We start from the raw sequence: 27,936 nt of genomic DNA on the forward strand, positions 1-27,936 counted from the left end.
TGAACCAAGCTGTCTCTGTCTGTGCGGATGGAAGTGCGGTAACAAGGACCGTCCTACAATACTTGATCTTTACGCTCCGGTTGTTGCTTTCCGGTCTATCCATTGCTAGCTCAATAAAGTGAGTGTCTACCTTGCAGACACTGAACCAAATGAAGTAATAGCACATAGCGTCCGTACGCGGCAGACCAAAAATGACTACTAAGTTCCGATGCGCGAATAGAAGCCATGGCCATCTACCAGTCGACCGTACGACCTACTCACTAGGGCGACTGTGGGTGTCAATGCTGTCTCCCCCCTTCCAATTCATTTTTCGTCATTTTCCATTTCTCATTTTCCATCCTTCAAATCAGATTACTATAAATGTAAACATGTTCCACAACACTTTCTTCACCTCACAGTTCCCCTGATCAAGACGAAGTCAAAGCTAACATCGATATCTCTGCGTTCAGAGATCTTGTTCATGAGCCTTGGGGGAGTGTTCTTTCTATCTTTCTACAACTAAGGACAGAGTTTGGGTGGCGGGTAGAATGAAGGTAAGGTGTTCCTTCAACCTTTAAAGTAGAAAGAGGAAAGAATATGTGAGCAGGGAAAGCGGCGGCTGAAACACGCGGTGCTTCGGGCTGGTCGGGATCAGTATTGTATTTGCATGCCGGACTGCACTTCATAGGATGAGGTATTAACCATGCCACTCTACAACTCTGAAAATATAGGGCAGTTATGTTCTAAGAAAAATCAAGCAATGAAATGGGATGATATATCTCATTTCATAACACCCCAGCGTGAGAACTCCCATTCTTCCCGTTTCAACTTCCCCCACGGGTGACCGACCAGGCACGGAGTCGATCGCAGGCACCGCCGTGATCATCCGTCCGTATCCATCGGACTAGTGTCGAATGCGGGCAAAAGCGTCAGCCAAGTGGACCTGACTAAACAGTGCCTTAAAAGTACTCGTCCGCCTGTTGCTTCTTTTAGCAGCGGGACACGTCAGGTGATACCACGTGATGCGGGTGCTGTCGTCACCAGATGGATGCACTTTGATTAGCATCGACCAACAACGACGAGCTTTGGGAAATGAGAAGATCCATAAAACTGTCCTCGTTTCCATTATCACCTCTCTGTCTGTCCGGTCCTTTTTTTCCGCGTCCTGTCTAGCCCCCAAAACCTTCTTTGCATGCTTCTGCAACCCCCCTGGATCTCTTGGGTCAAACAGTCTCTCTTTTTAAGTTGACTTACGATGATTATTATTGATTGATTGACTGATCCGATCGATCAAGACCCTGGATTTCCCCGTACTGCGACTAGTTACTCCTACTACCTCCTTCCTCCGCTGCCGCATGTCGAACGCCCCTCCAGAATCGCCATGATTTCCGCATCACCGGTTCCCGTGGGGTCCAGCGTCTTTTTTACTTTGGCCCTCCTTACGATCTCTGTGCTAGTTTTGTCACTTCTGCGACGCTTTCTCACTCTCCGCGCGACTCCGGCCTACCTTTCCATCCCCGTCTTCCTCGCACTCGCCCTTCCGGCCAGTGTAGTTCTTCTAGTACCAATTGATCTGGCATCGAGCTCTCGCGATGGCGGAGGCCCCACGGCCATCTGGCTACCCGACCGTCTAATTCTCGTCTCCTGGCGCATTGCTTACTGGCTAATCTTTGTGCTGACATGGTAGGTGATGTGCAGCACGATGTGTCCGGTCGCAACCGTCACAATCTAGATCAATCACTAACGCTTTACTTCCTCTCAGGGCCATCCTTCCTTTACTCGGAGAATACATTGATTCGGGCTACCGTGATCCGAAAGGTCGCATTCAATATTCCATTCGCTCCAATGCGCGGTACCAACTGATTGTTCTGTGCTGTGCAACGGTCGGATTAATCTACATCTCGATCCAGAATGGCTTTGAATTCACCTCGATTAAGACGCTAGTGATGGCTCTTGCATATGTTTGGGGTCTGGTTCTGGCCATCTATCTGATGGGTCACGGACTTGTGTCCATTCCCCGCACGCTCTTCCGTAACTCCAACGTCAGTGGTCGTCTGCGGAGAATCCAAGCACATGCTCCGAAACTGCACGACCGTTTGATGGACGCCATTAATGACCTGGAAAGCTTGGAGTCGCAAGTTGCTCAATTGCAGCGTCGCAAAACGGGCACCGCTCGCGATTTTCAGGAATGGATTGATGAATTGGCAGAGACCTCGAACCCGCCCGAGCTGCGTTCGGGGCTCTTGGAACATGCGGAGGGGCCCGGCACTATCCCTGCCGTCATTACTGAACGTTACCTTGCGGACTTGACCCGACGTCTTCAACGCGCTCGGCATCAGAAGGCTCGCTTCGTCGATGAGTGGGATCGCTTGGTCCTATCCGCAGCAGACATGCAGGCAATTATCAATGCGTCGGCATCTAAGAAGCTCGAGTTTATTCACTCCCCCCATCGAGCATCTTGGCTCCCGAGCCTGAACTTCCTGAGTCCCTATATGCGCTACCACCTCTATGTGCATGTCATTCCAAACGTACGACTTGCACTAGGCGCGGTTTTCTCGGCGGCCTCCGTGTGCGTTGTCTGGTCGGAGTTGGTCAAGTCCTTGGCGCCTCGGCTATCCGTTGTGACGCTTTCTATAGTTTCTTACCACAAGGAGCCTGCGCCGGTCGACTTTGGGCGCCAATTGATTGCCTCTGCTTGGCTGCTGTACATGTGCTCGGCAGCATTAGTGGGTGTCAACGACGCCAAAGTGTGGGGCAACCGTGCTTTGGTCCGCCGAAACACGTACGGGGAGAGCGCCTGTTGGTATGCGGGGCTAGTCGCCAGACTGACAGTTCCCATCGCTTACAACTTCTTGACCTTTTTGCCTGCGACCGTCCGACAGAACACTACTTTTTACAAGTTCTTGGGCCGGTTCATTGACCTTACCCCGCTCGGAAAGGGCTTTGATTACTTCTTCCCGGTCTTCATTCTGGTGCCTATCGGTGCCACCCTATTCAATCTCTACGGTCGCGTCCAGAATATCTGCAGCTGGGGTCTTCTGGAAGAAGAAGACGATGATCTGGAGAACAACCCCGGTGGCTACGGACTAGGTGGGTGGCGAGAGGGGCGTGATCTTATCGACCGGGAGCTCAACGGCCTCGGCTCTTTGGGACTCTCCCCTCGTGGCGGTCGGTCACCTCGCCCGTCCAGTCGCATTGACGATGACACGCCAGCATTCTCCTCCTCTCGCACCGCGCTGCTGGAGAATTCTAGAACCCCTCGGGCCTCCAGAGGTACACCCGCCACGACTCCGTTGATGGAAGATGAGGATGAAGATAACTTTTTCCAGTCTTTCGCTCATCGAGTGAGGAACACATTTGAAACCGCCAGCAAGCCCCAGTGGCTGCAGGGCGACTCCTTCCGTCTCCCCAGATGGATGGGCAGCGAAAGCAATGAAGGTGATAGCGGACTGGCAAGGTGGTTTGGTGGTCGACCAGCACCTGGCGGAGTCCGACTGTAAGAACACTGACCGGTCGGTAATGTAACCTGACTTGCTGCATGGCGAAGGCGTTGCTGGTAGACACTTTTACATGGTAATGTTTATAGATGTACATAGTATATATAGCTCTCAATGACAGTTTTGCGCTTATCCTGTATACTTTGTTTGTAGACTGTCCCAGCCGCTTCACATCTAGCCACAGATAGTATCCAGCATCATACTGATTTCTCAGTGCAGTACTAGCGATACCCAACAAACACCATGAGTATCACAGTAAGCATCAGCATCAACCTTTATCTTCATACTATCTCATCTCATCTAGCATGATCTCTCCCGATCACAACGGCTGCGGGGAACCCTAGATACTAGATAACCTGCTACCCACTCACCTGATTTAGTGCCATGTCGATCACGCTGCAGGAGTCAGGGTAAGCAAGCAAGCAATCTAAATCCACCATGTCCAGCATGATACAGCAGGTAGGTAGGTACCTGACACCTGCTGGTCATATTATATGCATATGCATAGTATTAAAACTGACTACTTAGACAAGGGGGCGCGTGCTTACACAGGATAGATAGATGGATAAGCCTGATGAACGTTCTAGGCCAATGGTAAGAGGAATAGCACCACTCTGTCACTTGAAGGTGGTATCCTTTTAAGATAGTAGAACACTAACCCCAGGTGAAGAACTCAACATACTACATACACACAAGGCTTTAACACTTCTCCAAACTCACTATCCAAATAACTGTCTATCCGATTGCTGTTCTCGAGCCAAAGTTTTATCTAACTACTGTATTCTGCTGGTACCTAACTATCATACTGAACGAGCTCTGACGGGCGGGGTCAATGTCCTGTCCTCGTATTTGTAGCGTTAGTCTGACATGGATAGCCAGACTTAGTTCTGGATCATGTCGATCGGTAGATAGGTAACTTTCATTGTTTACCTCTAGAGCTGTTTTTGCCACTCAGCAGCTGAGGGTTTGCTGCCTATAAGGCTCCAAGAGCAAAAAATAAAATAAAATAAAATAAAGGGTTGGTGTTTTTTCTGCGAAAATGAAACCCAATCTGACGTGCGCGGTGCATTACCACGTGTGGTCGATCAAATGGGCTGGTAGCCTATGATGAAAAGGGGGTAATGTAGGGTCTTGTGTGTAGGTTTATTGTGTTTGGTCTGTTGGGTGTTATATTGAAGTACTTTGATGCGGTATATTTCTCCAGTGGTGATATCGTAGTATAGATAGTATGAGTATGCCTGGGCGGGGAGAATATAGATTTGAGTCACTGGCTTGGCAGATTATGCTTTTCCCCTGTAAGCCTTGAAGACCACATGGTGTGGCTCGTGTTGTTGTTTGTCGTGTGAGGAGGAAGGGGGAAAAAGCAATGAGAAAGGCACAGCAGCCTTGTCAGGAGATCATTAGTAGTAGTACCTACTACTGGAGGATATATGCCTGTCTGCCTTGAGCAACAAGTAACTAGTAAGTAGTACCACCAAAGTAAGTTGACTGCGCAACTCCGATTTGCGGGCAGCTGCTGCTCCACCGCAGGATTTGCGGCTGCGGCAAAAAAAAAGCCCTCTCCGCCTTATCTGCCTGGTCCGGAGCTAAAGTGGCCATCTTCCATGACCTCAAACACGCCCTTCCCCTGTCGTCATCCCCCTTCATTGCCTCGTGCCCTGGCCGTCAATCCATGAGCCAGCTGCTCTCGCACATTTCTCTGTCCTCGCTGGGCGAGACGTGTGCATCCTACTTAGACCACGTCACCACCAACCTTCCTCCGTCCTTACACACTCTCCACCATCAACTCATCGCCACGGTCTCATCAGCCAAAGACTCGACTCCCCTGCGCCTGCTTACGCCTTGGCCCGAACTACTAGCGGACCACCCCGACGGCGCATACACCACACCCATCGCTTACACCCTCATAGTCTGTACAATTGTCATTCTCGTCATGTCCTGGCGCACTCCGTTCGCCAACTTCTGGCGCCGCGGTTACACCAACGTCGACACTACCCCCCAAGTCACCGACAACGACTACAGCTATATCACACAAGATGATATCGTCAACCCACCCGCAAACACGTATCGCAATCAATACGCAGGAGCGGAAGACACCGAGCCCGACACTCTTATTCTGAAACACCGCAAGGAAAAGTACGATCTGCACTTCCCGGCTTACGCTATCAACGACGGCGCCCTCAGCGTGGGTCAACTGAGACAGCGGGCAGCGGAGGCGACGCGCACCCCTGATCCGAAGCGGATCAAACTGCTCTACAAGGGGAAGTTGTTGGACAACGACTCGCTGCCGTGTCGGTCGGAGGGTCTCAAACAACAGTCGGAAGTGCTATGTGTCGTCTCCGGAGTGGAGCCGGGGGAGAGCTCGCCCAGTGAATTGTCCGAGGCGGAGGCTGACAGGAACGCGGAATCCGCCCGTCAGGAGGGATCTGGTCGCAAGAAGTCGGGCAAGAACAAGAAGCGCAACAGCAAGAACAAGAGGAAGGGCGGAAAGCAGGCCGACGGCTCAAATACCCTCCCACCTCCCGCCGAAGAACCTCCGCGCCCGTCCAACGGAACCGGCATGCCGCCCCCAGCACCCAATTTGAAGTCGTTCAACAACCCGATCGACCAAGTGAACGCCCTGTCGTCGTATCTGCAGCGGGAGCTTGTTCCTCTCTGCGAGGACTACATCACGAACACACCGGCGGATGCTAAGTCGCGCGAGTTCGAGTATAAGAAGCTGACGGAGACGATCCTGGCGCAGGTTCTTCTGAATGCGGACAACATCAACCCCGACGGTGTGCAGGAGATCCGTGATGCGCGTCGGGCTCTTGTCAAGTCAGCTCAGAACGCGCTCAACAGTCTGGACCAGGTCAGCAGGACATGAGACGTCGCGGCTGGCAACTTATGCAACTTTTGCTTTTTCTTCTGTACATGAGAGATGGGAATATTCCAGGGAAAGATGATCATAATAATACAACGAAATAGAGAACACATTAACCTTTTGCTACCTTCATTTGCTTTGCTTTGTTAGGGTCTGTCTGTCGGGTGCCATCCAGGAGTGACTTGTCTAGAACAGATAGACACCCCTCGTGCATCGAGACCACGACCACGACTGACCTCATGCTGCACATACATACAAATGATGCGGGTTTTACCTATGATTTGCATGGGACGGCGTCCGGACGGTAAATGGATGGGCTGGTGGTTGGGGTTTGGTTCCTTGCAGAATATTGATTGCGATAGTCCGTACAAATCAGTGTGTTTCTACCACTTGCTTACTTACATATATTTCACACATACATAAGTACATGTGGACCACGTGTTCAAGTAAGTACTGAGTAAGTAAGTAGTATTCGGATGCGGTGAACTACTAGATCATGAGCGCAAGATACTCTCCGAGCCAACCACAACACTCACTCATGGTCGGTCAGGTCAATCAAGGATATCCCGGTTCAGACACAACCCTCAAAGTTCAGGATGACCTTGGTCAGAACAGACCTTGACGTTGATGTTGAGCCTGTCAGCGCCCGTGGCGTAGACCACTGAGCAAGCCATCTGGTGATTAGAAGTTGCTGGTTGGTAGTGGGCGATACTGGTACTGTTTGGTCATGGGTTGGGTTGGGTTGGGTAGGCAAAGGTAAGGAGGTTGTTAGTTGTTACAGGTAAGTTGGGAATTTACCCGACTTTTGATGGTGAGGCTATCAGATTGGAATTGGGGTAAACAACTTCTATTTATGATTATTATTATTATTATCTTGGTAAGGAATTGAGTTTTAATTCTGTCTCCGTCAAGTTGCAGAGAAAGTGATAGAGTCATGGTTTCTTATTTTAATCCCGCGGGACTGTAACTGGCAGGGATTGGGTAGATCATACTAACGGTGTCTACTAGTACAGCAAGTACAGTAGTAGTGGATTGTGTGTGATGGGAGATCTACTACTTCCTACTTACCAGGCAGATCCTGAACTAGTGGCCTCGCTTAAAAATGCAAGATGGGAGAGATGTATCACAACGCAATCGAGAACAGAAACTCAAAGATGTGACTTGAAATATTTAATTAAGTCCTTCCCCCTTAACCTCGGTTGGCGTTCTCGATGTCATATCGACCCGTCACTGGGGAAATTGCATATTGTATCGATCCAGCTCCTCGGTGCTCAAGGCAGACAGGCAAACAATAGGCAGACCTTGGATCTCAATATACTGAATTCCCCTCAATTTATGAGAAAAAAAATATTTACAGTATGTAGGAAGTAAGATGGAAGCAATGTGAGGGCTCAGCTGCAGGGTTTGGCAAAAAGTACAGAAATACTGTAGATAGACTGCACATGGACGTTGACGGGGAAGACAGGGAAAAAAGAACAGTTTTCGGTGCCAGTCAGTTGGGAAACGATGGATCGACAGTGAAATGTACTCGTTTTGGGTTTAGTTTAACACAGTTTAGTTCTCGAGGCAATTGCTGGGAATTGTTCTTTTCTTTTTCTAGTCGGCGATGGTCGGAGTGATTGGCCAGACCAGTTCTAGGCTTGTCTGATAGTCACCGGGAAGCTAATCCTGAAGGAGATTGGGACCTTTTCCCCCCGTGTCTCTCTCTCTCTCTCTCTCTCTCTCTCTCTCTCTCTCTCTCTCTCTCTCTCTCTCTCTGTTCTGCCTCTCTGTCTTGGTTCTCGACATTATTCTCTTTCTCTCTCCCTCCCGTTTCTCCTCTTCTCCTCCCCTCTCATCTTTTAGCCCTTCTTCTTCCCTTCCATTCGGCTTCTTCTGGGTTGGGACCCTTGGACAGTGCACTTCCTCTATTCTTTTCTACCTCATCTTATACCTATTTACTATCTCTATTGAGATTTTCTTTAATCAGCTTCCCCCGGAGTGTCAACGAATCAGTTTTGGCGCCACGGGTCCAGCCACATCTCTTTGCAACCACTCCTTTTCCTTGGGCTTCTTCCTTCCCCTCCTCTTCTTCTCCGCCTCTCCTCTTTCTTCCTCTTCTCCTCCTCCCAGTCGTTTGACTCTTGACTCTTCTCTGCCCCTCATCGAAGCTCATCCATCTTCTTTCCTATCCATTTAACTTCCCCCCTAAATTCATCTACCTCGACACCATTCCATTTTCTTCCAATCCCCCGACCGGTCCTGATTCTCGGATCCCGACACTGCTAGCCGTCTGCCAACCGCCGTCGGCCTATAATAGTGCCCAGCCCGGAGTTACGTCCACGGTACCCATCCCGCCGGTCCCTGACTTCCTCTTCCACCCCCCGGGAATTACATATTGCGCTGCAATTTTAAGGCTCCGGCTTCTCCACTTCCCTGGCTGTTTACGATTTCCTCCTTTCGGAGCATCTCTCGTGTTCCGCTTCTTCCCCCCCTTTCCCACCGACTCGTGCCCTCTACCTCCCAACCACCTACCCCTCACATCGTACATACACTTGTTGGAGTCTCGGCTTAGGGGTTCTTCGAGACAAACGGTCCAGCACGATTGCTGTTTCTGGTCTGTGCGCTACTGGGATGGCCTGATCGGGGAACAAGACGGGAAGGGCAAAAAAATTATTCACCTAGTGATCAGACTCTCTTTAATCATCCTGCAAGCACCTTCGCCGCACCACGGGTTCCAGCTGGCCTGGCCTTGACTGAATCTTAATAATTGCTGTTGGAATGGCGGGGACAGCTACCGCGACTTACACGACAGATGTTTGGACGTCACCCAGCGTAGATGGGGGTCAGTGGGAGTACGCTGTCCCGATTCGACAGGATGTAAGTGTGTTACACTCCCGGCATACCTTTCTGCGGTGCTCTGATGCAATCGCGCCGATCGTTCGGGCCTTCGCGGGCCAAAAGCCGGACTGGCATGCTAACCTGGGTTTCGGTAGAGTACTAAGCATCGCTCAAAATCACGGTCCTCCCACGATTCACACGCCAGGTCCAGGGAGCGTAATTCCAAGGGCTCTCGCAGCTCCTCGCTATCGCGTCACGCCTATGCTCACGAGCACTTGACCTCCCGGGGCCGCCCACAAGCTAGCCACAGCCGACGCGGAAGTGAAGCAGGCAGCTCACGCTCAATCTACGGACACGATGTAGCCAGTCGTAGCGCCGGCAATGTCAAAGACTCGACGGATTCTCTTTATCGAAAGGGGTCGGTGAGGCACGGCGAGTGGCACGAGGGAATGGGCATGTACACGGACGAGATCGACCAGGACAATTGGATCCATCGCGACAAGCTGGCCAAGATTGAGAGTGAGGAGCTGCAGCAGGCCGCCATTCTGCTACAACGTCGGGCGGGTGAGGGCAACAAGACGCGCGCAAAGAACTACGACTCGTATGGAACACCTGCCAGCTCCCCACCGACCGAGCAACTGGAACCCTGGCCCAGTTTGCACGGCGATTCCCAGCTCCGGGAATATAGCGGGTCTCCAACCTTCCCAGAAGAAGGTGAAGAGCGTGGAAGGTGGGATTCTCGTCGACAAGAAGAGGGCATGGCCAATGGAGCGGCCGGCTTCTACCGCAACCCCGGACTTCGCAAAAGCTCTTCGCGGATACCCATTCCCTCGGGTATCCCAGTACCGGTCTCTCCCAATCCCGAGAACGGCGGACGGGAATTCTCCAAGCAGCGCAGCCGCGCAAATACCCACGGGGATGATGATGCTTTGTCCTTCGGGATGCCCCGTCGGGCTAGCGAGCCGATGTCGGTGGACTCTGCCCAGAACATTACTCCAGCAGGAAGCCGGCCTGGCAGTCGCGGGAACACCCTACAAAATGCGGCCGGTAGGAAGACCACCAAGGGCGGTGCTACCAATCGCAAGACGTCGGCTCCTCCGTCGACTACACGAAAGGCGACCCCAAGAAGCCGGGCACCGTCGAGCACGTTGCGGGCCACTAAAGCCGCTGAGAATCGTCCCATTAACCGGCCGGAAGGCGACCCTCCGTGGTTGGCGACGATGTACAAGCCCGATCCACGTCTTCCGCCTGACCAGCAGATTCTTCCCACACATGCACGACGCATGCAGCAGGAGCAGTGGGAGAAGGAAGGCAAGACGCCTACCACGTATGATCGGGAGTTTGCTCCGCTAGCCATCGGGCCGGACGGGCCAAAGCCCTCTGAGAAGCCGGCACCCAAGGAAGAGGAGCCGGAGCCGGAGCCGATCGAACAGAACGAAAATGTGGAGAAAGAAGAAGTGCAAGAGCAGAAGACCCCGAACTTGGAGACACCGTCTAAGGAGTCGGGACGGCCGAACTCAGGCACGGGCTACAGCACGATGCCGCGGGTACATGAACCACCACAGGCGGCGCTGCAGCCAAAATGGAGCCCACCAGTGGTGACTGCGCAGGAACCGCCGCCGAAGGAGAAGGGCTGCGGATGCTGCATCGTGATGTAGGGGGAGGACGCATTCGTTTTGAGTGGCATATGTCCGTCATTTAAGATACCTATTTCCTGCATTGTGGATTTGTTTTTTCAGCGAGCTGGGTGGTGTTTGATCTGACTAGGATTTTAATAGCTATCCACCTTTTACTTCTTGTCGTTCCTTGGAGACTTTTTACTCTCATTTGATTCCCTATCTGTTGATTCCAGTGTTTGTGCACCTGCATTGAGCGGTCATTACGACATCACGCGTCTTTCCTTTGAACATGCATTGATTTTCTTTGTGCATATCGTTATAGACAAAGTTCACAATTATATTAAATATCAATTGCAATTAGTATCCAACAACATATACATAGTTAAGTGACCGTTCTAGAACCCCCCATATAACCCGTCATTAATAAGCCACCCCCCAGCACCCCTCATTACATAATCACCCTAGCGCACCTTGCGTAATCCGACCATCCGCTCTCCTCATTCCATCATTCATCCATTCATTCACTAATTTATTCCATCCTATCTGATCGATTCCATCATCCCGCTGAAACCTTGACTAAACCCATTCCACCCAATCTTATAAATAACCCCACTTCCCCCTCCCCCCTCTACTTCTCTTCTCTTCTTTTTAGATTAGACTACCAGTCAATACCGCCACCATTTCCTCCATCTTCACCCGTCTCTTCGGCTCTTTTGCCGCTCCTTCTCCCACCATGTCCGCCGCTGCTAAGACTAAGGCCCAGACCTTGATTAATGAGAATGGCGTTGGTAGGATACCCTCGCCCTCTTCCCAGCATTGATATATTATATTGTGTCATACATGATGTATTAGTGTAACGTTGTGTGGAGAAACCGATTTGCTAATATGTTATGGTACATAGTCGTCTTCTCCAAATCCTACTGCCCCTACTGCCAAGCAAGCAAGAACTTGCTGAATGAGCTCGGCGCTAAGTACACTGCTCTTGAGTTGGATCAGCTGCGTAAGTTTCCTTTCCCTTACCCTCCATTTTCTCTTGAGAGAGATATTCTTTATGGAAATTGCGTGTGCTAATATATGTGTGCTGTGTACAGCCGACGGAGCCGACCTCCAGGACGCCCTCCAGGAAATCTCCAGCCAGCGCACCGTCCCCAACATCTTCATTAGCCAGAAGCACATTGGTGGTAACTCGGACTTGCAGAGCAAGAAGGGTGCGGAACTGCAGGGTTTGTTGGAGGCTGCTGGAGCTTTGTAGATATCTTGTCTTTTATGATACATCTGCGAAGCAGTGATAGGGGAGTAATGATAGATAATTGATTGGTGCTATCAGATCATATATAATACATACATACACTACATACTCAAACATCAGAAATAGGAAAGGAGTAGTATAGAGAGAGAGAGAGACAGAGAGAGAGGGGGATTATACAGTCCCAACCGGCCTCTCCACAACCCCCATAATCCCATCCACCACACTGTGTCTGGCCCCCTCACTCGAGACATTCTTCCCCGCCAAATAATTCAACCACACCAACCGACTCACCCTCTCATCCTTGACCCTACCCAAATACCTATCCGGCAGCGCATCCTTCCCATCACCACCACCCTGAACCAACACATCCAACTGTCCCTTCTTGCCCCTCGCCAACACCAACACCTGTCCCTTAGGCACACTCTTCCTCTGCCCACCTCCAAAAAGGCCCTTAAACTCCCCCATAGCCTGACCAAACTCCTCGCCCTCAAACTCCCCCTTACCACCACCCTCAACCTTATTATACCTCTGCGCCCTACCCGTAATCCCCCTCACCCACCCATCCCTCAAATGCAAGAAATCCGTATTCCGCGTCGGCACGACCCGAAACGCCGTCCTCAACCCATCCTTCTTCAACAGCACATCCCACGCCTGCTCCCCCTTCTCCGCATCCAACAACAACTCCCTCAACTTCTCCCTCTCCATCGACACCAACGACGTCGCAGCCGTAGCCCCCACCTCATTATCAATCACCGACTCCGTCCCCTCCCCGGGAGGATGCACCGCCGTGCGCACCAGTCGCGATTGCAGCTCCGCCAAGTCCTCCTTCGCAACATACAATCCCACAACATACACCTGGAAATTGAGGAACGAGACTGTCCGAATACCCAATCCTAGGAGATGGTATTCCTCCCCTTCACCCTCCTTTCCATTACTCTCCACAGGCAAATCCGTCGCAGACGCAGGAGTATTATTATCCTCACTCTCCAACCACTTCGGCAGATAAATCACTGCCGGGAAATGCGGGATCGAGCTCGTCCCTGTCTCAACTTGGTCGGGGTTTCTGCTGGCGGATTGGATGTGCGTTAGCGTGGGCTTTGTGGGAAAGCCCGTGCTGGGGCCGTCGAGTTTGGTGCTGCCGCTTGTGGTGGTGGTGTTCTCGATTTCGACTCCGTCGGTGGTGGTGGCGGTGGTTTGTTCCAAACCGAATACGTCCGCTTTGATCACCCCGTACATTCCGATGGCGCATACGATCATCCCTGTCGCTGAGATGTACATTGACCGTTTGCTCCGCGCGAGGTCTTGTTCGCGGCTGCGTGGCGCGCGGGCGGCGCTGCGGAGGGGGTTGCTGGCTGTGCTGGTGCTGGTGCTGGTGGTGGAGCGGAGGGTGCGGGTTGTGCTGTAGAGGCGGGTTTTGGGGGGGTTGGTGGAGGCGTGGAGGTGTTGGGCGCAGGTGCGCCATTGAGCGCGGGCGGCGCGGAGGGAAGGGGGTATCGGTGGCATCTTGTTTGAGTGTGTGTGTTGTGTTGGTTGAATTGGTTGGGTTGGAGATGGATGTAAAGTCTGGATGGAGTATGGGGATGCGGTGGAAGTGAGCGGATCGGATGATTAGGGGCACGTGATTAGAGCTGCCCTGATTGGGCGGTTGAGGTAGTATAGCGTTTGGTAGGAATTGAGGTGGATTGAAGGTTACTATGCTATTTACTATCCTAGTATAAGTACTGTGTAATGACAATGTAGTTACTGCTACTGCTACTGCACCTCCACCTTGTACGTTCCTCCTCCGCTGACCGTCACTGTCGCCGTCGAGTTGGCGTACTTCACCCCCCGGGTGATCTCCGTCCCGTCGATCTTGATTGATGGCTTTGCAGTGCCGACGAACGGCAGCGTGAGGTTTCCCTGGGTCCCGTGCGGGACCGTAAAGTCGAGTGTGTATCCCTTGTCTGTCTTGGACCATCCAGCCTGGAACTTTCCAAGCGAAGTCGTGAATCCACCCTCGGCGGACTGCAGATCGACAAACTGCGGGGCAATGCGCCAGGTCGCCCCCAGTGGAGATGTGACAGTGATCCCCACGATGTAGTTCGTCAGCGCCGACGTCGGTCCTGACGACCAGCCGTGTGAGTGTGACACATATGCCGTGTCATAGTAGTACCCGCGGTTACCGCGGTACCCGAACGTGCCGTTCTGTAGATAGCCTTCGATGACCGTGCTCTGTGTGCCGTTCGCGTTGTTGTAGTACCATCCCCAGCTGCGGCGGATTAGCTCCAGTGCTCGTTGTGGCTGTCCCACGGTCAGATGGCCCTGGATCTCGAACGAGGAGATGAACGGGGAGATGTTCTCTGGCAGTTCGGGCGCCACGGCTCCAATCGGGGTCCAGTTGTCCGTTAGTCTTTCAGAAATACTGGCGGCCCGGTCCGCATCCACGACCCCGAAGAGCAGGGCCATGCTGTTTGCGTCCTGGGGGTGCAAGGTGGTGTCGGTGGCGTTGTCTTTGAATGCGCCGTATGATTCATCCCAGCAGTATTCGTTGATAGCTTGACGCAGCTTCTCGGCTCGGCTAGTCCAGGTGCTGGACAGGTCGCCTGAATCTCCGGCCCAGGTGGCGAGCTCTGCGCCTGTGTTGAGGGTGTGATATAAGCTGAGGCTGTTAGAAGGTACTGGTTGCGTAGTTAGGGCTTTACTTACATCATCTGCGCCTCGGAGTTGTTGTATCCCTGCTGCCATCTGGCCCAGTCGCGCGTGCCCGTGACGTTCAGCAAGCCGCTGGGATAAGTCACCTTGCCGTAGATATAATCCATAGCCTTCTGATAACCCTCCCAGTTTTGCTCGAGGAAATCGCTGTCGTTGGTATAGAGCATGTAGTTGTAGGTCCCGACCATCGTCCACATGTGGTACGTGTCCGAGTCTTTTTGGCTCAGCGGCGGGCCAGACTCGTCGAATGCACCTGTCGAGTTGTCCTGCATAGTGTTAGTATCTGAGAAATAGCACGATCGCAATGGTGTGATTTACCTGAGTGTCGTACATAACCTGCAGCGCATTCTTGACACTGTCCAAGTCGCCCAAACTCACAAACGCCGAAGGCACAGCAATACCCATGTCACCCGGCCATACCGCACGGTCACGCTTCGCTCCGTCGACAATGATCGTATCACCAGGTCCAAGGGTGCAATTGTTCGCCCAGCCTTCGGCCATCGCCGGGATCTGACGCCCCGTGTCGGTCGGCACCTCGTTCGTCTGCAGAGTGTAGGCACCAGTGTACCAGATCTTGTTGAGCAAGTCGTCATTGGAGTGGAAGTACCCCTGGTAGGCCTTCAAATTGGACCAGGTAGGCTGGAAGCCGATCTCCAAGGTCACATCCTCGATGTGAATGGTGGAGTTGTCGCTGGTGATCAGGAAAAGAGTCAAATAGCGAAATCCACCCCGCAAGCTCTTATCCGGCATCACATAGTAGTGGCTTCCGGCTTCGGTGAAATTACCGTAGAGTGCACCATCGGGGCCTTTGAAGCCTCCATTTGACGAGTCCGACCATTCCCCAATGTAGTTCTTTGCTTCGGTGAAGGCCACTCCTAGTGCACCACTGCCTGTGGAGCTGAAGTTTACAGAAACAATGCCGCCAACCTCTTTTCCAAAGTCATAGACCACCAATGACCCGTTCCCATGAAGCGCAAATGGGGTATAGTCTTCCGTCTTATCCGGTTGCGTAATGAGAAAGAGCTTCTCAGGGTTCAGAGTTCTCGACGATGGTGCGAAAATGTTCTTCTCCCACGGCCCGGAGAAAGCGCTGTCGGTCGGACCAGAACAAGTGGTGTTGCGCCAACAGCTTTGAGCAACTGAGAGAGGAAGCAGAGCGAGCACGCCCGACAAGAGCCTGTGGCCGCGCATGGTTGCTGTTTTGACTGTTCCGCAGACTGCAGCACCAATTACCACACAGAGCAATATCCATTCTCCACCAGACACACGGGTCCATATAAACGTCTCGGCTCGAGATAATGTTCCCCCGGGCTTTTGCCCAGAAAGCGAAGAGGGGTCGCTAGCTTCGAAGGATTAATATCGCTGGCGTGCTCGTGCGGGACGGATCGATTGGCTTAACGGGCAGTCTGGGGTAAATTAGTCAGGTCAGTCTCGGCTGAATGGCGGATTGAATCAATCAAATATAAGCGAACAGGCAAGCTTTCTCACACGTCCAGGGGTGCGGCGTTGGTTGGCTGCGCAGCAATAGGCTAGTAGGAATGCCGGCGTCATTGGTGGAATTTCCTACAGAGAGCCCGTCGATCGTGCATAAAGGCGTCATTCAAATGCCAGTGCATGAAGTTCTCCCCGGGTTTTCTCCGCACAGGGAAATTGGTGATATTAGTGGAATTTGTAGTTCGGTAGAAATAGCACCGAAGTCTGGTCTGATCGTTCGTCACCTCTAATGGAAGCCCCGGTCAGCATTCAATAAAGGAACCACTGCTCCCAGACACTTACAGCGCGCATCACCCGTGTTCATAATGCAACTGACAGCTTCGGTTTCGCTCCTGCTCCTGGGGCTGGCCTCCGTTGGCCATGCAGGCAATGTGGAAAACAACCACAATGTCTGCACCGTCCGAGCAAACGGGGGTCATCGAGACGACGTCCCCAATATAATGGCGGCGTTCAAAGAGTGTGGCAATGGAGGTACCATCATTTTCCCCGAAGACCAATCGTACTGGATTGCGACGAGATTGCATCCAACATTGAAGGATGTGGCAATCGAATGGCGGGGAAAGTGGACAGTAAGACTCCCTCACCATCCATCTCGTGACCTGTGAGACCCTGATTCGGTCCAGTTTTCCGACAATCTCACCTACTGGCGTAACAACTCCTACCCAGTTGCGTTCCAAAACCACCATGCGGGCTTCATTATTAGCGGCGACAACATCACCATCAATGGTTATGGCACCGGTGGCATTGACGGCAATGGAAATACTTGGTACACAGCTGAGAAGGGCGACACACAGCCGGGGCGTCCGATGCCCTTTGTCTTCTGGAACGTGTCTGAAGTGATTGTTGACAGCTTCTACGTCAAGGATCCGCCTCTATGGAGTATCAACATCATGAACGGGACTAATATGCGCTTCAACAATATCTACTGCAATGCCACGGCTGTGGATGCCCCGTGGGGTGACAATTGGGTGCAGAATACGGATGGTTTCGGTACGTTTAATCTATCCTTATTAGTGGCTTGGATTGGGACTGACTAGTGTCTCGTACTCAGATACTATGGACGCTGTCAACATCCAGCTCACCAACTTTGTCTACCAGGGTGGAGATGACTGTATCGCTATCAAGCCCCGCTCCTACAATATCGACATTCAGAACGTCACCTGCCGCGGTGGCAACGGCATCGCCATTGGCAGCCTGGGTCAATACTTGGAAGATAGCAGCGTAGCTAACATTCGCGTGGACAAGGTCAATGTACGTGCGGTTTTCCCGGCCACCATCATCAGTAGTACTAACGGTGATCAGATCCTCCGATACAACGAAGACATGCACAACAGCGCCTACCTCAAAACCTGGGTGGGAGCTCTCGTTCCCCAAAGTTCCTACGAAAGCGCCGGTGTACCTCGCGGCGATGGATGGGGCAGCATCCGTAACGTACTATTCTCAAACTTCAACGTACAGGGAGCGAGCGCTGGCCCTTCCATCAGCCAGGACAGTGGAGACAACGGTTCCTACGCGGGTACAAGCAAGATGTCGATTTCAAATGTTGCGTTTGTCAATTTCACGGGATGGGTGGATACTGAGAAGTCAGTGGTCTCGACGGTCTCGTGCTCAGAGGTACATCCGTGCTATAATATCGACTACGACAACGTGGTGCTGTATCCAGGGAAGAATGCCACTACAGCTGGAACGGGGTCATGTAAATATACGGCGGATGGTGGTGTACATGGCTTGAGTGGATGCTGAGTGATTGATCGCTAGGGAAGCGACTTGATTGGGTTGTGTATATACGACTGCATGTAAGAGGATCAATGGATGGCAGTACTATACCCTTGGCAACAGATCGATCTTAATCTACGCCAATGTATAGAACTTTTGCATACTATTCCCGCTTATTTGCAATGTTAATCTTCATCCTCACCCTTCGTCCATCCGATGAGATCATCAAACGATTGATTCCTGTCGGTCATTTCATTCCCTGGGTCACTCACGGCACTTGCCATGAATAAGGTCGTCAGATAGTTATTACTCATGGAAACTTCCACCCTTAGACGGTGAATATATCCAAAAGGACAGCTGCATCATCCCGGAGGACTCTGCATTGCCAAGATGGGATGGAGGGGTTATTGTACGACCTTCGGTTAGGCACCCACCTGGCCATGATGAATGATTCGCAAGCTAGGATAGGTGAAGGGGTATCTGCATGGTGGGAGTGACAGTCGCGTACGTCACTGGGTAGGACAAATTGAACGTGATTCAATTGCCGTTTGCGCTTCCAAGGATGATGCCTGCACTGTTTCCTCTCACACTCGGCATTTTCCGAGTGACTGGGAACCCAGAATGGAGATGTTCTCGGGTATAAATATCTGCTCATCTCTTCTTTTTCTCCTTCTCCTTCTTCCACTTCCTCTCCCCTCTCAGCGTGCCATCTCCCGCTCTGGCAGTTCCACGATGTCTTTTTATCGTCTCTTCTAAGAGTTCTTCTATTTTATAATTCTAACATTCATTGTTTCTTGACTTTCAAATCATATATAACTACTACTTTTTATATAGAAATGCGTCGGCTACATCGAGTTCGATGCTTTGATGACTATCGACCGTCTGAGTCAAGCCCTAGGCTGAATCACGGGTAAATCACATTCATCACCGAATTCATTCATCTCTGACATAGTATAGCAATTGACTGAGTGATAAGTTTGATATTAAGGAGAAAATGGAGTAGGAAACCTGCTCGATTTGAATCACGCACGACGACCCGATGCATGACACCAAAGAACTGGAGTGTACGGCAAAAATCATCTACCAGAACAAGATAATTTATAGTGTGGAAACCAGGCAGGTGCACGTACTAATATATATACGAAATCCCGAAATATGTGCCTGTCAAAGAGGTACTCAGTGGCCGTCGGACAAATATGAAACCCCGTCTGCCAAGCCAGTGTAGGTTCATGCCAGCCCACCAATTGTTGATGCACTGGACTCTGACCATTGTTCGCACTAGGCGTCACTCTTTTCAGTATATTCTATTAAACCAAGACCTTCTTCCAAGGATTTGCAAGTTCGTTACACTATTCATTTTGTTATGGTGGCGATGAGCTCAGATGCAGACCTTGTCAATTATATACGACCGATATGCCTGCTTGCAGAAGCGATATATTATACAACATTGAGGGGCGGGCACACCCAAATTTTTCAGGCACCTACACGATGCATGCGTGTATGGAGACCCTGAGCAGGTCTTGAGTTGGTTATATGCATGCACGAAAGCCTAATGCGGTACGCTACATAGGATACAGGAAGGCAATCGCTGGCCGACTTTCTCTAATAGATGTGGAAACCCTTACTACTGGATTTGCGACAACTTAGCCGGAAGCTGTGTATCCACCTCTATCAGCCAATCGGTCCATGGCTGTTTGCCTGGAGGTATTGAGTCCTCGGATAATAATCCTGACGACCACATGGACTTGGACGCTGACCCTGGAACCGATTCAGACGTCGAACTGGATGAAGATGGAAGTTCTTCACGGAGTGCCAATGAGGACGATTTAACAAAGAAGACCTCTGGCCTTCCCAAAAGCAGGCCACCGAATTAGAAAGTCCCGAAGCCAGGGTGAAGCGGCTAGCACGTTTGAAGAAACAGAGGGGATACTACAAATGATGGAGAGCCATTCTGTCACCCGAGCCGATAATTAACCTGAAAAAGATCGAAGCAGAACATGCGGAATTGGCGGCGTGTGCACCCGGAGAAGGCCAAAAGCACTGACGAGCAGACTATTGCCCCAGGGGGAAAAGGCAGGGAATACCAGTGGGAGAAATGCAAAACAAACAATGAAAATGATATAGGTCTCTATGACGCATACTCAGAAGTGGAGAATCATGCGAGGTCGCAGAGCTGCCCAACAGCGGGTGCGAAGAGCCAAATAAAAAGGAGTTCTTGCCAGATGAGAACCCAAAGAAAGGAACAGGGACAACAGATCTTGACTCAAATGGGAAAAAAATATCATGTCAAAAGAGAGGGCAGTGCAAACAGCGCTAGTGATACCTGAAATTGTAGAAATAATCCTGATCACTATCGCCTTAGTGGATCTTTCGAGAATGGAGGGCATCTGCCAAGTCGATGAACCACCAACGAGTATCCAAGACAAGAGGCATGCTTGGAAAAGCTAGAGAAGAGAGTCACTCAAATGACAAGATCAGAAAGGCAATGCTGGGTTTGTCAATTGCCACGGTCGGCTACCACGAGATGAATGGCTGGTAATGGTCCTAATCAAGCTCGAAAAGTGGCAACAACGAGAAGAGTTGATTAGTGATCGGACGTTCGATAGGCAGCACCTGTGGAATATCTTCAGACCAAATAGTATCTTGTACCATAGCATGAATATAAAATTAAACATCTCAGATTCCCGTTGACTTTCTTGTAAAACAACCTCTGTAGGATATTAAGCATCGTCATTGAGATCTCAGAATCAAAGAGGCAAGAAGCCTCTTGCATCTAGTCCCACCAGTGAGAGATGTATTAGTTATTTCCATTCATCTCGAAAGCCTAAGGTATATGACAGTGTTTAGCAGAGCACCAACTGAGCTCCCATAGCACCAAGTAACGCTCGCCGTTTTCAGACCCATACAGCAAGTCTCAGTAAAGGACTAAAGAAAAGAGCAAGTAGTCTATTCCAGACATAAGCTAGTTTTCCGTGTATGCAACAGCCTTATTGAGTTGATCACAGAAAACACAATTGTTGCTGTGGATGTGTTGAGGAGAGATGGAGATGAAGAAAAGCTGCCCCAAAGGAAAGGTCGGTCACCTGAAGGGACATGCTCCTTGTACATCCAACACCACCTCTGCCTCCGCCTTTGATGCTCGATAACCTTCGAAAGTGTGTGGGTGTCGGGATTCAGCGACAAGACATTCGTCGAGAGATGCGGGGCTGAAGTGATCCTTTTTGGTATCCTATATTAAAATGTACTCCTTAGATTTGGTGGTTCGAAGATGTTCTTTAGTTATACTTTCAATGTTAAATTGAAGGTAATGTACTCGCCAGTTGGTGCTGTATAGAAGCGCCCCTTCAAACCCACCGTAAGTGCCTAGGAGCGACAGAGTAAAGGACTGTTCAATTTCAATAAACCAACTAACACAGCAAGTAAGAAGAGTACGTGACTTGCGTACAGGCAGAGACTACATACTATACCCGCCACACCCATGGTCAAGACAACAATTAACTTAAGAGCAGTTGCTTAGCTTACAATCATTTCTGACTAGTTTATCTGAATTACGGAACTTGAAACTGTCGTAGTGGACTATTGCATCCAAAGTAAATGATAATAACAATAGCTAATACGTTTTAAGATTATTGACATGAGAGAGACGATTATTGCGAAGACTGAATGAAGCTGGAATGGTTGCGTTCAACTATATACGTGGATGGCATGTCGGAGACGCTGACTTAGCGATTTGGATGATGACCCTATCTTGTGGACTTCTTAGAGTACTTGTGACATGAAAAGATTGTAACTTGATAGTTACAACACAAACATCAATAAAATAGAGCAAAATGTAGTTAGAGAACCGACAGAGGTTAAACGTAAGCTCATGTCGCGAGGACATCTCGAACATGTATCGTTTTCTACTGTACCAACGAAGTCGATATGTCTTTTGTTTGTCGAAGTTCTCCGATGCGGGGGACGTCTAAGCAGAAGCACTGAGTGGTTGGTGATGTGATTAGTCAGCCACCGCTGACGGCTTACTAAGATTTTGATGTAGAACTACTTCAGCTTCATGTCGCCGAAAACGGAAAACGCTACAAAAATGCCTACGCTGCGAGTTAAATGAACGAAACGAGTCGTAATTCAAGTTTTGTAGGATCAACTACATAAACTTAAAGTCTAATTCCGTAATTGCATTGTTTTGTTTGATCATCAAAGGTTCATCATGCCATTTTCACCCTGCACCAGCTTATTTCTTACCGGCCTTCTGGGCGGCCTTGGTGACCTTGCCGGAACCGCCCTCCTTCTTCTCAACAGCCTTGATGACACCGACAGCAACAGTCTGGCGCATGTCACGGACAGCGAAACGACCAAGAGGGGGGTAGTCAGTGAAAGCCTCAACACACATGGGCTTGGAGGGAATCATCTTGACGATGGCAGCGTCACCGGACTTGATGAACTTGGGGGCAGATTCAACAGACTTTCCGGTACGGCGGTCAATCTTCTCAAGGAGCTCAGCGAACTTGCAAGCAATGTGAGCAGTGTGGCAGTCCAGGACGGGAGCGTAACCAGCGCCGACCTGACCGGGGTGGTTGAGGACGATGACCTGGGCGGTGAAGCTCTCACAGCCAAGAGGGGGGTCGTTCTTGGAGTCACCGGCAACGTTACCACGGCGAACCTCCTTGACGGAAACGTTCTTGACGTTGAAACCAACGTTGTCACCGGGGACACCCTCCTTGAGCTGCTGGTGGTGCATCTCAACGGACTTGACTTCAGTGGTGACGTTGGCGGGAGCGAAGGTCACGACCATACCAGGGGCAATGATACCGGTCTCGACACGACCGACGGGAACAGTTCCAATACCGGAGATCTTGTAGACATCCTGGAGGGGAAGACGGAGGGGCTTGTTGGAGGGACGGACGGGGGGCTCGATGGCGTCGATGGCCTCAAGGAGGGTCTTACCAGTGACCTTGCCGGCCTTGGTCTCCTTCTCCCAACCCTTGTACCAGGGGCAGTTGGGGGAGGGCTCGAGCATGTTGTCACCGTTGAAACCGGAGATGGGGACGAAAGGAACACCCTTGGGGTTGTATCCGACCTTCTTGATGAAGTTGGAGGTCTCCTTGACGATTTCGTTGTAACGGTCCTCGGACCACTTGCAGGTGTCCATCTTGTTGAGAGCAACGATGAGCTGGCGGACACCGAGGGTGAAAGCAAGCAGAGCGTGCTCACGAGTCTGGCCATCCTTGGAGATACCAGCCTCGAACTCACCAGTACCGGAGGCAATGATGAGGATAGCGCAGTCAGCCTGGGAGGTACCAGTGATCATGTTCTTGATGAAGTCACGGTGACCGGGGGCGTCTATGATGGACGTTAGTATATTGATTTGATGAAGGGAGAACTCTGTGAGTACATACCAATGACGGTGACCTCATACTTGCCGGTCTGGAACTTCCAGAGGGCAATGTCGATGGTGATACCACGCTCACGCTCGGACTTGAGCTTGTCAAGAACCCAAGCGTACTTGAAGGAACCCTTACCGAGCTCAGCGGCTTCCTGTTGGATGTAGTTAGTATCGTGTCTTGTTATGATTTTGTCTGATGTATGATCCTCCTTACCTTCTCGAACTTCTCGATGGTACGCTGGTCGATACCACCGCACTTGTAGATCAGGTGACCAGTGGTGGTGGACTTGCCGGAATCGACGTGGCCGATAACGACGATGTTGATGTGAGTCTTGTCCTCCTTACTGTTGAAGAAGATAACCGTTAGCCGATGTCCTTTTCTTCATCAGATGATGGATTGTTGTCTGGACTTACCCCATGATGACGGTTGTGAATGAACTCGAAGTTCTTTTTTGGAATTAGATAGAAAAAGTCTGTAGAAAAAATTGCTCAGATACTACGGCCAGAACGCGTAGAGGTGCTGAGCAACAAAGTCAGTTAGAGAGAGGGATGAATGAAGAAAGAGAGAAGAGACAGGAAGGAAGAGATGGGAGGGGAAGATATACGTACTGAAGCGGACGAGGGAGGAAAGGGAAAGGAAAAATTTGTGGGAGGGGGAGGAGGGGAAATACTTATATGGAGGGGTCAAGCGAGAAGGCGACTAAGCGGGCGGGCTTCAACCCTTGGCTTTGACTTGAATTCATTGGACATGGAGGGGTAATGCCCCCACCACGCAGGTGCGGGACCAACGCAGAATCTTCACGGCGGAGCCTTTTCCAGACTCAACTGGACACGCTTGCAGCCCAGCAACACTGCGCGATCAGCCTGTCCTTTTCTCGCCTTTCCTTGGTTCCTCGCCTTCGGAGCGCCGAACTACGACCCCACCTTGACCACTCTTTCATCGAAAATTTTTCTCTCTCTCGGTCCCCTCCCTCCGGTCCTCTTGTCTATCTATCTGGACCTAACTCATCTAGCTCTATCCGTTGGTAAATAGTGGATTATTGGACTGAAATCCTGGGCATCAACGCAGCGGTGGGTTGATGATGGCCTGGCCTGTTTGGTCATGTTTGCAACCGAACCCCGCGGCAAGCGGCTGTTGTTATTTGTCCGCTCTTAGGCTGCTGTGGCACGGCCGAGTGGCGCCCGCCCGGTCCACCTTTTTGGTGGAAATCCCTGTGAGGTCAACGACCAATGTAGCAAACTAGATAGCAGCATCAGCAGTGGGAGTATAGCAATGTTGGTATTTACTCGGGACTTGTACTCGCTATCATGGGATGATGCTCAATAATATCTCAAATTCTTACTAGCGATTCACACTAAAAAAATGATGTGGACAACCGACAATCTCAAACATCATCGCTTTTTGATAGTGGGATGGCTGGTGCGGCAAAACATGTGAGAGAAAATCTTTTTTTTTCTTGCCCACATCATTTTTTTTGCCATCATCACTGCCCCTCACTTAGTGTCTTGACCTGACAGTGCGGTTAGGTATCTAGCCTTTCTCTTTTCTTTTTATTTCATCTTTTTTCTTTTCCCATCCTTAACCAACCCCCTTCCTCTTTGGGACCCCGACAGTGGCTGTTTTGAGGATAAGAGAAAAAAGAAGTGAGAAAAAAATGACTCAAGATTTGGTACCGTACCAGAAACAACACACACAAAGGATCCTTTCTACAAAGTACTACCACTTATACTCCTACTAACTTGGTAGCTTACCTGGATCTGGCCAATCCCAATCGGGCCATTATTTGCCCGCCGTTGCCAGGTTACCATGAATAGTTAGTACGTAGATTTTGTTGGCGGCGGCAAATTCTGTAGGAGGGGGAAATAGGAACGGAAAAAGTGGTCCCAAAAAAAACTAAATACTAAAAAAAAAAAAAAAAAAAATTGGATCAACGAGGCGGGAAGAAAATTTCTTCCTTTGCGCTTAATCTGACATACTTTTCTTAGCTCACTCCAATAGGAGTAGGCATGTAGTTTAACCACTCCTGTATATCTAGTCGTTGCTATGGATTGGTGTCATCATCCATTGAGGGGTATCTCTAGTAATTTCGATGTAAATCATCGCAAATGGGAACAACCACAATCGCAGGGGCCCAGATCATCATCCTAATCATACACCGTAGCACCAGCCTTCCCTTTTTTTTTCCCTTCCCTATACTTCCCGTTCTTCCTCTACGTTATCCCCCGCCCCTCTATTATTCGAACAACACATATTGTTCTCCAGGGATATCTCCATAGTCCAAACTCTAATAATGGAGTAGCCTCAGTTCTCTCTCCATCGGGCACCACACGTGGTACACTGTCAACCGCAATCAGCAAGGCATGTCAGGCCAGATGCATGAGAACCGCATAAGCCGCTGGTGCGCACCCACCTTTAGGAATGTGGTCATCGGTTCGTCTGCACTCCGAATCTGCAGCTGGAAAAAGTATGCGCGGTCGCCATTACAGTCTTCTGCGGGGCATTGAGCTGCGGGTAGGGAAAAAAGGGAAGAGAAAGCACAACATTAGCCCCAAGCCCCCAAGTTTATTCCAACAACCGTAGGGAAGAGTGCCCCTCCAGGCTTGTGACTTACTGGCCACGCTATCCGCATTTGCGAACTCTTCCTTGCCTCCAAAGACATCTTCCACTTCCTTCTGCTTCATGGGTGTCTTCTCAAACCAGCTCTGGTCCAGAGCATATTGGTATGGGCAGGTGCGGCATTCGAATCGGTTGACACCTAGGGGATGTCTTGTGGTCGGTTCCGCACGAGAGATCGTGAGCGCATTGCTGCAGTTAGGGCAGACTGGGGAGTAGAAAGGTGAGGGTTAGTTAACAAGTACTGTAAATGTAGGGGCTGCAAGAGAAGAAAACTAACAGGTCAACGGCATCGTGAATGTTGCTTGCTTGCTTGCTTGCTTCTTCCTGGGTGAAAGTCCGTCAATCAATCAAGGGATCAATCAGTCAGTCAGTTTGTAGCACAATTCTCGCATAGCATAGCCTTCATAAAGGCGGTTACGGGACTGGTGCAGCTGCCACTGTCCGGCGCAAGTAAGGGTCGCAGCGATCTGGACGATAATCGCCGGCTAGCTGCTGAGGCTCTTATCGACCGGCGATTTCGTTGGCGGAGAGATTCACCGCCGCCGATTGGACGCGGGGCTGCCTGGCCGGCCGGAGTAACCTCCCTTCCGAATGGCTGTCCGCGGCGGAAGTCATGCATTCCATTCCACTACTGTACTGTATGCTCGGCCGCGGGGAACAACAATAGGAGACAGTATCCTACTGATAGTACTTTTAAACGCAGCTGCAAGGAATCTACATCGATCAAAGCTTTCTGTGTTTTTCCTCAACGCTCAGGGCTACTGACTCACTACCCTGAAACACTACCGTCGATTGTTTCAGTTGCTTTTGAGGCATTGCTGATCCCCAGTCCTCGTTTCCGACACCGCCTCCTTTACCACCTTCGCGGCTAACCCGGCCCCATACTTGCGGCATTTGTTTGACCCCTCCGCGCAACCACCCTTGACTATTCAAGATACAGCTACTTGTCGTACCCTACACTTGTGATTTCTCAAGAACAACCAACCATGGCTGACGAAGTGAGTGCTGCAATACCCCCCACTCCGGTTCCGTTGCTAACAAGCATTGGTTGCATAGGGCGCTTCCCCCCGTGAACTAGTCGTAGAGGCCTGCCGTCGAGATCAGCCTCATTTGATAGAGGGTGTCCTGGAGCGTATGGAAGGAAAGTCGAATGAAGAAGTGGCCGAATTCTTCAACGGTGTGACGGATTCGATGGGGAATCACGCTCTTCACATATGTGCTACGTACGGTAGCTGTAAGTGAACACCCCTCATTGAGACCACAGCCCTATCCTCTTGGCATCAGCACTGCCTTATACACATGCTGATCTAATGACATTGTGTTGCAGACGACGTCATGGACGCCCTCTTTGATATTCAGTACTTTGAATGCGACCCCCTCACCCGTTTGGACAAAGATACCCCGCTGCATACCGCCGTGCGCTATGCGAACGAGAAGGACGCCGAACTAGGCGAGGCAATGATCAAGATGATGTGCGAAGCCGGTTGTGACCCGCGTGTCAGGAACAAGCACGGTCAGAAACCAGCTGATCTCGTCTACAATAACCAGGAGATCAAGACCACGCTACAGCAAGCAGAGTACATCATGGCGGAGGGGCTAAGGGAGGATGCGGACAATGGATCGGTTCACGACAGCGCCAGTGACAGCGAATAGACGGCAACAACTGTGTATAGCGACTTTTTTGATCATAGATATACCACTGATGATTACTTTGTTCCTGTATTCGAAGCATAGATGGCTGTTCGGATGCATGCGGCCAGTCCGCGGGTCTAATATGAATTCTTGTTAAACCATCAGTGGTGTTTTGGGCTGGTACCAACTATGATCTTCTTCCAGACCAAGTGAGCAATCTATGCAAGTCAGAACCATAATCAACGGGTATCATTCGGGCAGAATTTAGCTAGCAAACAATACAACAAACGACAAGTCATCACATAAACAAAAAAGAAGACATGGTGGTCAACCATCGCTCTCCTCCTCCTCCTCCTCCTCCTCCTCCTCCTCCTCC

At 50.7% G+C, this 27,936-nt stretch overlaps 9 protein-coding genes across 9 annotated transcripts; 5 read left to right on the top strand and 4 right to left on the bottom strand.

The window, feature by feature from the left end:
* Positions 1-1,360: 1,360 nt before the first annotated feature.
* Positions 1,361-6,342, top strand: BO87DRAFT_394225 (uncharacterized protein; the record flags this gene model as incomplete). The annotated part of the gene is made up of 4 exons (XM_025625106.1): positions 1,361-1,662; positions 1,742-3,475; positions 4,064-4,070; positions 5,158-6,342. The coding sequence occupies 4 exons, from the start codon at positions 1,361-1,363 to the stop codon at positions 6,340-6,342; spliced, it is 3,228 nt and encodes a 1,075-aa protein (XP_025483483.1).
* Positions 6,343-9,099: 2,757 nt separating this feature from the next.
* BO87DRAFT_383694 (uncharacterized protein) lies at positions 9,100-10,817 on the top strand (the record flags this gene model as incomplete). The annotated part of the gene is made up of 2 exons (XM_025624666.1): positions 9,100-9,198; positions 9,315-10,817. The coding sequence occupies 2 exons, from the start codon at positions 9,100-9,102 to the stop codon at positions 10,815-10,817; spliced, it is 1,602 nt and encodes a 533-aa protein (XP_025483484.1).
* Positions 10,818-11,466: 649 nt separating this feature from the next.
* Positions 11,467-12,030, top strand: BO87DRAFT_404331 (glutaredoxin; the record flags this gene model as incomplete). Its single annotated transcript, XM_025625843.1, has 3 exons — positions 11,467-11,566; positions 11,680-11,778; positions 11,870-12,030. Exons 1-3 carry the CDS (start codon positions 11,512-11,514, stop codon positions 12,028-12,030), a joined length of 315 nt encoding a protein of 104 aa, XP_025483485.1. The 5' UTR covers positions 11,467-11,511.
* A 46-nt stretch (positions 12,031-12,076) lies between these two features.
* Positions 12,077-13,530, bottom strand: BO87DRAFT_327976 (chalcone isomerase domain-containing protein; the record flags this gene model as incomplete). The annotated part of the gene is made up of 1 exon (XM_025620202.1): positions 12,077-13,530. The coding sequence occupies one exon, from the start codon at positions 13,528-13,530 to the stop codon at positions 12,199-12,201; it is 1,332 nt and encodes a 443-aa protein (XP_025483486.1). The 3' UTR covers positions 12,077-12,198.
* Positions 13,531-13,779: 249 nt separating this feature from the next.
* Positions 13,780-15,909, bottom strand: BO87DRAFT_300836 (putative alpha-L-rhamnosidase B; the record flags this gene model as incomplete). Its single annotated transcript, XM_025619140.1, has 3 exons — positions 13,780-14,665; positions 14,713-14,984; positions 15,037-15,909. 3 exons carry the CDS (start codon positions 15,907-15,909, stop codon positions 13,780-13,782), a joined length of 2,031 nt encoding a protein of 676 aa, XP_025483487.1.
* Positions 15,910-16,517: 608 nt separating this feature from the next.
* BO87DRAFT_456325 (putative extracellular exo-polygalacturonase) lies at positions 16,518-17,955 on the top strand (the record flags this gene model as incomplete). Its single annotated transcript, XM_025628714.1, has 4 exons — positions 16,518-16,781; positions 16,836-17,202; positions 17,264-17,463; positions 17,515-17,955. The coding sequence occupies 4 exons, from the start codon at positions 16,518-16,520 to the stop codon at positions 17,953-17,955; spliced, it is 1,272 nt and encodes a 423-aa protein (XP_025483488.1).
* Positions 17,956-21,848: 3,893 nt separating this feature from the next.
* BO87DRAFT_373669 (elongation factor 1-alpha) lies at positions 21,849-23,831 on the bottom strand. The gene is made up of 4 exons (XM_025622602.1): positions 23,726-23,831; positions 23,526-23,655; positions 23,325-23,463; positions 21,849-23,268 (listed from the first exon to the last, which is right to left on the bottom strand). The coding sequence occupies exons 1-4, from the start codon at positions 23,728-23,730 to the stop codon at positions 22,160-22,162; spliced, it is 1,383 nt and encodes a 460-aa protein (XP_025483489.1). The 5' UTR covers positions 23,731-23,831; the 3' UTR covers positions 21,849-22,159.
* Positions 23,832-25,559: 1,728 nt separating this feature from the next.
* Positions 25,560-26,424, bottom strand: BO87DRAFT_373671 (DNA-directed RNA polymerase III core subunit RPC11). The gene is made up of 4 exons (XM_025622603.1): positions 26,206-26,424; positions 25,924-26,133; positions 25,723-25,817; positions 25,560-25,649 (listed from the first exon to the last, which is right to left on the bottom strand). Exons 1-4 carry the CDS (start codon positions 26,216-26,218, stop codon positions 25,614-25,616), a joined length of 354 nt encoding a protein of 117 aa, XP_025483490.1. The 5' UTR covers positions 26,219-26,424; the 3' UTR covers positions 25,560-25,613.
* Positions 26,425-26,559: 135 nt separating this feature from the next.
* BO87DRAFT_373672 (ankyrin repeat-containing protein ANK1) lies at positions 26,560-27,860 on the top strand. Its single transcript, XM_025622604.1, has 3 exons — positions 26,560-26,926; positions 26,985-27,162; positions 27,256-27,860. The coding sequence occupies exons 1-3, from the start codon at positions 26,915-26,917 to the stop codon at positions 27,579-27,581; spliced, it is 516 nt and encodes a 171-aa protein (XP_025483491.1). The 5' UTR covers positions 26,560-26,914; the 3' UTR covers positions 27,582-27,860.
* Positions 27,861-27,936: the final 76 nt, after the last annotated feature.

This window comes from Aspergillus neoniger (assembly GCF_003184625.1).
Source record: "Aspergillus neoniger CBS 115656 unplaced genomic scaffold BO87scaffold_5, whole genome shotgun sequence".
Lineage (NCBI taxonomy): Eukaryota > Fungi > Ascomycota > Eurotiomycetes > Eurotiales > Aspergillaceae > Aspergillus > Aspergillus neoniger.

Excerpts from the sequence above, each read along its gene's own strand:
- BO87DRAFT_373669 (XM_025622602.1), bottom strand. Across the intron at positions 23,464-23,525 it reads CCATCGAGAAGTTCGAGAAG|GAAGCCGCTGAGCTCGGTAA; the intron begins GTAAGGAGGATC and ends TACATCCAACAG. Across the intron at positions 23,269-23,324 it reads GTATGAGGTCACCGTCATTG|ACGCCCCCGGTCACCGTGAC; the intron begins GTATGTACTCAC and ends CGTCCATCATAG.
- BO87DRAFT_373671 (XM_025622603.1), bottom strand. Across the intron at positions 25,818-25,923 it reads AAATGCGGATAGCGTGGCCA|CTCAATGCCCCGCAGAAGAC; the intron begins GTAAGTCACAAG and ends CCCTACCCGCAG. Across the intron at positions 25,650-25,722 it reads CGATGACCACATTCCTAAAG|TGTACCACGTGTGGTGCCCG; the intron begins GTGGGTGCGCAC and ends TGCGGTTGACAG.
- BO87DRAFT_373672 (XM_025622604.1), top strand. Across the intron at positions 27,163-27,255 it reads ATGTGCTACGTACGGTAGCT|ACGACGTCATGGACGCCCTC; the intron begins GTAAGTGAACAC and ends ATTGTGTTGCAG.